The sequence below is a fragment of the Rhinopithecus bieti genome, unplaced genomic scaffold, assembly GCF_001698545.2.
Source record: "Rhinopithecus bieti isolate Rb0 unplaced genomic scaffold, ASM169854v2 scaffold_2435, whole genome shotgun sequence".
NCBI classification, from domain to species: domain Eukaryota; kingdom Metazoa; phylum Chordata; class Mammalia; order Primates; family Cercopithecidae; genus Rhinopithecus; species Rhinopithecus bieti.
Window position 1 is genome coordinate 683386 of NW_016803909.1, and position 8589 is coordinate 691974.

General features: G+C 34.5%; 1 protein-coding gene across 1 annotated transcript in view; it reads right to left on the bottom strand.

Moving 5' to 3' along the window:
* Positions 1–8589, bottom strand: part of RALGAPA1 (Ral GTPase activating protein catalytic subunit alpha 1) — a 301694-nt gene that overhangs the window by 222556 nt on the left and 70549 nt on the right. Inside the window, exons 9-11 of the mRNA XM_017858547.1 lie at positions 6874–7082; positions 5003–5242; positions 3849–3936 (exon numbers count right to left, since the gene is read on the bottom strand). Of these exons, the coding sequence (XP_017714036.1) occupies positions 3849–3936; positions 5003–5242; positions 6874–7082 (537 nt within the window). The remainder of the gene's footprint in view (positions 1–3848; positions 3937–5002; positions 5243–6873; positions 7083–8589) is intronic.

Genomic DNA, 8589 nt, shown 5'->3' on the forward strand with positions numbered 1-8589 from the left:
TATTTTAGGGACAGGATCTCGCTACGTTGCCCAGGCTAGACTGAACTCCTGGCCTCAAGCAATTCTCCTGTCTCTGCCTCCTGAGTAGCTTGAACTATAGGCACATACCACCACACCCAGTCATCATTGTCTTTCTGAGAACTATTACTTTTAAAATAGATTTTGATTTTAAAATAAAAATTAAATTTGCCTCCAAAATCTAATAAAAAATCATATGTAATAAGGTACCTCACCTTTTCCAAGCATACAAAGAAAAAAGTTAAGGCTTGTATATTTCATTTTACATATAATCAAGTTCTACAGTCTAACAATAAGGCAAAATTTAAAAGAAAAATCTCACAATTATATTCTTCTGGTATTTTCTGGTATCTTAAAAAAATAAGTATTTTCCTCATCACAAATACACATTTTCATAGAAAAAGATTTACACAATCCAGACATGGAAAAGTAAAACAGCAAAAATACTCTTAATCTCATCACTCAAAGTCTTTTCCTTGTGTGTGTTTGTGTTTATGGGTTAATATTTTTACTTTACTTTTTAGGTGCAAATAGAATTAAATTGCTGCCGGGTGCAGTGGCTCACGCCTGTAATCCCAGCACTTTGGGAGGCCAAGGCAGGCGGATCACCTGAGGGCGGGAGTTCAAGACCAGCCTGACCAACATGGAGAAACCCTGTCTCTACTAAAAATACAAAATTAGCCAGGCACGGTGGCACATGCCTGTAATACCAAATACTGGGGAGGCTGAGGCAGGAGAATCGCTTGAACCTGAGAGGCAGAGGTTGCAGTGAACTGAGGTCATACCACTGCATTCTAGCCTGGGCAACAAGAACGAGACTCCATCCCCCCCAAAAAAAAAAAGATTTAAATTGTTTTTACTTTTTATTATTTTTTTATGACACTACCTGCTAATATCAACCTTAAAAATCACAAAACCCTTACCTAAAATCTGCCACTTTCTATTCTAGAGATATCAGTAGGTGTATTAAATAATAATCATGTGGTCAAATGAACTTATTTTATCTGAATGAAACCAGCAAAAAAGTCAGCTCCCAAGATGATGAAAAGTTAATGAGCAATATCAACAGAATATTTATTGTTATTTGTTAATCCTTTTGTTTATTTGCTATTATTAATTCCTTAGTAAACTACTTTATTTGTTACTTTCTTTAATCAACTCATTCCTAAATTATCACTCTCATATTCTAGCAGCTTAATGGTCAAATGGTAAGATTTTGATCATCACTGCCTGCTTTAAGAATATTTATTTTACAGTTGTAGCAACAGCTCAGCCTTCCTTAAAAACATTCAAAATAAAATTTAAAACATTAAAATAGTTAAAATGATCCCAAAGAAATTCTAAGATACAGAAAAATTAACTTGTTTTAAAAAATTAGTATGTACTTCCCACTCAATTTTGCTGTCAATCTAAAACACTGAAAAACAAAATTTAATAATCTTAAGTTAATATCCTCCAGAGCTAAAATATTATACAAATTGTCAGACTACATCCTAGTGGCTTGAATTTACTACACACCAGAGACCTACGTCCTGGCAGATTCCAAAATATTATTTTGCCAATATATTGCTAAATATGAATTGTGAGGAAAAACTGATATTAGCCATAGCTAAAAACTGGTGTATAAAACCAGTGATAATTTATAAATTTATAATGAGAAATAACTGTCAAAGAAACCAGAATATTCAAGTTCATAAATCAGCAGTTAATTCCTCTATGGAGAAGCAACAAAAGACCTGGAATAATCTTGAGCAAGGAGAACAAAGCAGGAGGTACCCACATGTCTTGATTTCAAAATACATTACAAAACAGTAATCAAAACAGTATGGTACCAGCATTAAAAACAGATATATAGAGCAATGGAACAGAGCAGAGAGCCAGAAATACACACACACACACACACACACACACACACACACACACACACAGAGTATTATCCAGCCTTCAAAAAGCAGAAAATCTGGCCTGGCACAGTGGCTCACACCTGTAATCCCAGCACTTTGGGAGGCCAAGATGGGCAGATCACGAGGTGAGGAGTTCGAGACCAGCCTGACCAATATGGTGAAATCCCGTCTCTACTAAAAATACAAAAATTAGCCGGACGTGGTGGCGCATGCCTGTAATCCCAGCTACCCAGAAGGCTGAGGCATGAGAACTACTTGAACCCGGGAGGTGGAGCTTGCAGTAAGCCAAGATAGTGCCACCATACTCCAGCCTGGGAGACAGCGCAAGATTCCATCTCAAAAAAAAAAAAAAGCAGAAAATCCTAGGGCCAGGCACAGTGGCTCATGCCTTCAATCCCAGCACGTTGGGAGGCCGACATGAGAGCATCGCTTGAGGCAGGGACTTAGAGATCAGCCTGGGCAATACAGTGAGAACCCCTCTCTACAAAATAACTTTTTAAAATTAGGTAGGCATCATGGTGTGCACCTGTAGTCCCAGCTACTCAGGAGGCTGAGGCATAAGTATCACTTGAGCAGTGAGCTGTCATCACACCACTGTACTACAGCCTGGGAAATGGAGTAAGGCCCTGTTTCAAAAAAACAAAAAGAGGGAAATCCCACCATTTGCAACAACATGGACTAACCCAGCAGACATTATGCTAAGTGAAATAAATGAGTTAGACACAGAAGGACAATTTATTGTATAATCTCACTTAAATGTGCAATCTAAAAAATCAAACTTATAAAAACAGAGTAGAAAGGAGTGACTAAGGGCTGAGCAGTAGGCAAAATGGGAGATGCTGATCAAAATGTACAAAGGTTCAGTTATGTGGGATGAACAGGTTCTGGATATCTAGCATGGTGACTATAGTTAATAATCCTGTATTTTACACTTGAAATTTGCTAGAAGATTTTATCCTAAGTGTTCTTACCATATATAAGCAAATGAAATTTTATCTACGTAAGGCCATGACTATGTTAACCAGATTGATTGTAGTAATCATCCGCAATGTATAGGTATATCAAAACATCACAATGTACACCTTAAATATATGCAATTTTTATTTGTTGGGTATACCTTAATAAAGTTGGGAAAACCATAAAATTAAAAGTGTTTGATACCAACATACATCCACTAAAGTAATTTCTAAATGATGAACTTCAAGCAGAGGAAAGTGATTCTAAATAGAAGATCTGAAAGGGAAGAAATCATGATAAAATAAAGTGGCAAATATATAACAAATATACACCAACACAAAAAACAGAACTAAATTACTTAATATAGATGTTGGGGGGAAAAATCAGACTAGTAGGGTTCTAAGGTCCTTGTATTGATTAGGAAGGGGGTAAAAAAAAAACTTGAGAACTTGAAAAGTGAAGTATACATGTTAAAACTTATACGATAACCACTAAAGGAAAAGGAATGGGGTCTCGGGGGAAAAGATAGAAAAAGATAGAAAGAAAATGATAAAACTGACAAATCTCTGGCAAGAATCACCATCCAAAAAAAGAAAGAGAGAGAAACAAACAAGGGATAGGGCCAGGCACAGTGGCTCATGTCTGTAATCCCAGCACTTTGGGAGGCCAAGGCAGGAGGATAGCTTGAGGCTAGGAGTTCAAGATCAGCCTGGACAACATAGCCAGACCCCACTCTGCAAAAAAATTAAAAAATTACCAGGCAATTAAATACTGCACTGATGGGAATGAAAAGGAGGAATATGAATATAAATGCTTTAGAGGTTAAAAGGATTATAAGAGGATGTGATGAGCTTTGTCAACAAATTTGAAAACAAACACAATAAGCAAATGCCTAGAAAAATAAACTTATTTAAACTGACTCAACAACTGGAAAGGCTGAATAGTTCTATAAGCTTTAAAATTCCTCACAAGTATTCCAACATAATTTGTCAAATATCTTTCCTTTCCCAATTGTTATATATTCTGTTAACACAAACCTTAAATCTGGCTGGAACCACTGCCAACGCAGGACAAAAAATGAAAACAAGTTTGTTTCTTTAATTTAGGCTGACAAGACTAATGCTGTCTCATGCTTTGTTTTACACATCAATAAATATGTGTGGGAGATCATGAGTATTTGCTTTGCCTAGAGAGCTCCCTGGCATGTGAACGCAGTGTGGCACTGAATAAAGAGCACTGACATGGGAACCAGTGGGCATTTCATAGTTGAAGATCTACCACTTACTTGCTGAGACACCTGAATGATCCCCCTCAGCTGCAAAACTCAATGTTGTTTACCTGTAAAAGTTAAGTGCCTTTGCCATCAAGAGCAAACGGTAGTTTTCATAAGGTTTCTTTTCCACAAAATTTCTACATATTTGAGAACGTGCACTTAGGGATTTCTAGCTCTCTTCATGTGAAATAGCTTTTTGTTCTTTTATTTTCCCTTTCTTTCTATATTTTCCCTAAGAAATATCTGTCTTAATCAACTTTGACTTCAGAATGCCTTAGAGGACAAAACTAAGCCTTGAGGGTAAAAGCAATAAAAACCTCCCTTCCTATAATCATAAAGCATTTACTGATGAGAGAGTGGAAGATAAAATTATTTTACTACAGTTTATTAATCAAATGATAGAAGAGTTTCAATCTATAATGAGTAATTTAAAAAATTATTCTGGTAACAGGAGGAGTATAAGGGGAAAAGTAATTATTAAAAGTATCACAAACTAAAATATATAAATAGAAAATACTAAAGGATTAGAGATACATTTTATAAACTACGTATAAACTTAAAAAATCTACATGAAGAATAAATTTTAAATAGCTAATAATCAGTAATCCCCTCCCCTCCCCACCTCTCCCCTCTCCTCCCCTCTCCTTTCCTTTCCTTTCTTAAGAGATGCAGTCTCTGCATGCTGTTCAAAGTGCCCTCAAACTCCTGGGCTCAAGCGATTCTCCCACCTCTGCCTCCTGAACAACTACAGCTAAAGGTACACACCACTGTTCCCAGCTAAAAATCAGTATGTTTAATATTAAAGATAAAAGCCTCCCTTATAAATTAAAAATACTGAGAGGTATGTTACCTGACGAAATATCTCTGTCACAAAGTTTACATTACTTCTTTTAGAAGAAAAAACTCTGCGAACTATTTCAATGTCTGTGAGATGTTCTTCATCAATACTACAGAGACTAGATGAGCTAGGTTCTCGCTCCGTGAGAGTGCTTGTATTGGAATGAGACTGTTCGGGTTCTGTAGTTCTGTCTGCTTTATCAGCATTATCATTTTTGCTTTCTTCTCTGGATACTAAACTAGCAGCTGCTCTCTAAAATACAAAAAAAAAAAAAGAGAGAGAGACACAATATCATAATCACTTCACTGTGTATTTGTCTTTTAATAGGTAATACTGACAAAATCCAAAACATTTCCCAAGTAATTTATACCACTGCTTAAACTCGGAGCATAGAGTTTCATTTAAAAGCCATTCTAAATAATTAATTAGCAATGCAAACAACTCAACATCTAAGTGACAGAGATACTCCAAAATGTGTGGTAATTAATCATCTATCCACCTATAGTTATACATGTTTCTCAGTAAGTCTACAGTTCAAACAAGTTATTAATTAAAACTGGGTGGATGAATAATGGAATTAGAGACAGCTCAGACCTTCAAGTATAAGTAAATAACTTAACATCAGAATATTTACCTAATAAAACCTTAATGTTTAAAATTATCTCTATTTTACTGTGGACAAAAATTTACACAAGTAAAAGCTTCTTAAACAAAACAAAAAACAAAGGAACAAAATTTATGACAGAAGTAGAAATGAAACTAAAAGAAAATATTAGAAAACTTGAGAGAAAATTCTATAATTCTAACAACGGAATTTTCACCAAGGCTGAAGATCAAGCCTAACCAGAAAGATAGGGGAAAATTAAGTCTTAAGGTGGTGATAAGCAAATTTCTATATGGTAGAAGTAGCATTATTCTGTGGTATAAATTACTTTCTGTTAAGTTATTAAATTTTTGGCCTCAGTTTTGTCATCCATAAAATAACAGGGCTTAAATAAATGATCTCAAATATACCTTTCCAACCAAAAACATTTATGATTTTCATCCATTACCTTCTAGGATCAGAAAGCAGATAGTTCTGCTTGAGAATCTTCACACTTACAGAACTTAGCAAAGTTCTGGAGGAAAACACACCATACAGTTTGCTATAGATAATAAAACTCAAATTTTCTGAATTTTGATGAATTAAACATACTTTATACCTTTATCCTACTTATAAAAGATTTAAGGTGCTATAGAAAAAACACACATAGTTTAAGGTTTTAAAAACTAAGTAAGAAAATCTGAGGAAAAGAAAATAAAAATAGTAAGAACACTGTAATGTAGACATGTTTAGGAAAATATACAATGAGGGAAAAGAGAAAATAAAAAAGAAGTATGAAAAAAAGGTAAACTGTTAAATCCAAAACAACAGTTTGAAATATTACTCTACTGTATTGCTTTATAATTTTATATCACATTTCTAGACTGGGAGTCTTTGTTGAAAAGGGGGGAAGGGGTGTGAACAGGTCTTTTAATCTGCATTTTGTGAGTGCCCCAAATAAAAGGGCCATCAAGGTCCTACCATTTGATCACAGTTATTTTCACTTGTAAGATTTATCTGTACAATAAAGAATATTTTTAGTATTGTATAATTAAAATATAGAAAAAAGAAGCTGAGACTTATATACTAATGGAATTATCTTCTATACTTCCCAAGTTTAATTTCTTTATTAAGAAACTTATTAACTCTATAAGTAAAATTTGCATTTATAAAATATATTTATACAAATAAAATAGCACTATTATTTAAGTGTACTCTCCACCTAAGGCAATTGAAATCAATGGACTAAATCTCAAAAGCCATTTCTAACTTTAACAAGCCTAACTCATTTGTGCATTACCTGAATATTCTTTGGCAAGACTTCACCTTCCATCCCAGGAATATGAGGTCCTGTATGTGGTTTTGGCTCCAGCCAGAAAGAAACCAGCCAACGAATGACAATAACACGAGCCTTAATGAAAGGCTCCTTTGTACAATAGATTGCTTCATTGGTTTCAGTATCTTTCTTTATCATAACATAATGTGGCTTTGGTCTCATCTGTGGGATGTCTGTGCAAAATAAAAGGAAAATGAAAACCAAATTAAGAAAGAAATTATGTTTAGAAAAGACCTACATTTTTAAATATTTAAGAAAATATTGTTACTCTATTCTGGTTTTAGAAGTAGCTTTAGCACAAAAATGACATTTCAAAATTTGCCAGATGTTGCACGGAACTCAGAAGAGTGAACCATATATACCAGGATGATATATAAAACATGTATTTTTACAAAATATCAAAAAGTTAAATAAACCTACCTAAGTACAAAGAAGCTTCCAGAACCATTTAAAATAAATAAGCGCTCACTTCAATTAACCTAACACTGAAACACATATTTTGAAGTCATACCAAATATGAGGTTTTACCTAAGCCTGTTAATTCCCTAAACTTGGTATTAGGAACACCTTTCTGGGAAAGAGACAATTTACCTACGGATGACCAATACCTTCTATATATGGCAGAGATAAGCTTCTAACCCAGGATTTGTACACAAGGCTCTAGGATCAAGGCTCCAAGAGATATGTTGGGGCAATAATTATTAAAGGTAATTGCAAAAACTGCCATTACTTTTGCACCAACCTATATAAATACTGGATGAAACATGGCTATGTAATTATTCATATAGAATTTGAATAAGACTAATATTTGATTGAACCCCCATATGGGGGGACCTTAAAAATAAAATTTATAGTATAGTCTAAGGATCATACCAAACAAGAATTCAGTTTAATTTACAATCACAAATATTTCTGGTGGGCTAACTTTTCTAATTGATAAGATCCAGAGAATAAGTTTTTAAAAAATCTGTTCATTGTTGGCTGGATGTGGTGGCTCATGCTTACAATTCCAGCACTTTGGGAGGCCAAGGTGGGAGGATCACTTGAAGCTAGGAGTTCAAGACCAGCCTGGGCAACACAGGGAGACCCTATTTCTAAAAAAAAAAATAATTAGCCAGATGTGGTGGTGCATGACTGTTGTCCTAGCTACTGGGGAGGCTGAGATGGGAGGACTGCCTGAGCTCAGCAGTTCAAGGCTACAGTGAGCTATAATCATGCCATTGCACTCTAGCCTCCTTGGTGACAGAGTGAGTCCCTGTCTCTTAAAAAAAACAAAAAACAAAAAACAAACTCATTCTCATTGAAAATTTCCTATTAATATAAATTTGCTTTCAGTATGAATCTAGGTATCATATCTGTACCAACCAATACAAGTATTAAATATGATCAGTTTCCTGCAGTAACAAATGCCAGCTTTACAGTGAGAGATTATTTTACTCTTATGTGTGATCTTTCAGAAAATTCCAAACATTACCTACCAAGTATAGGATGATATAAACTGTTTTCCTTACAGATGTTTGGAAAATATAAGGCAAGTAATATTTCTTAAAATGTGAAAACAAAAATGAAAATCCCCTTTCTTGGTTTTCTTTGTTCTTCCATTCTAAACTTTTTACCTAAAAATAAATTATATAATTAGAATCATTCCAGAAGAAAGAATCTCTTAAAAGGAAGTATTAG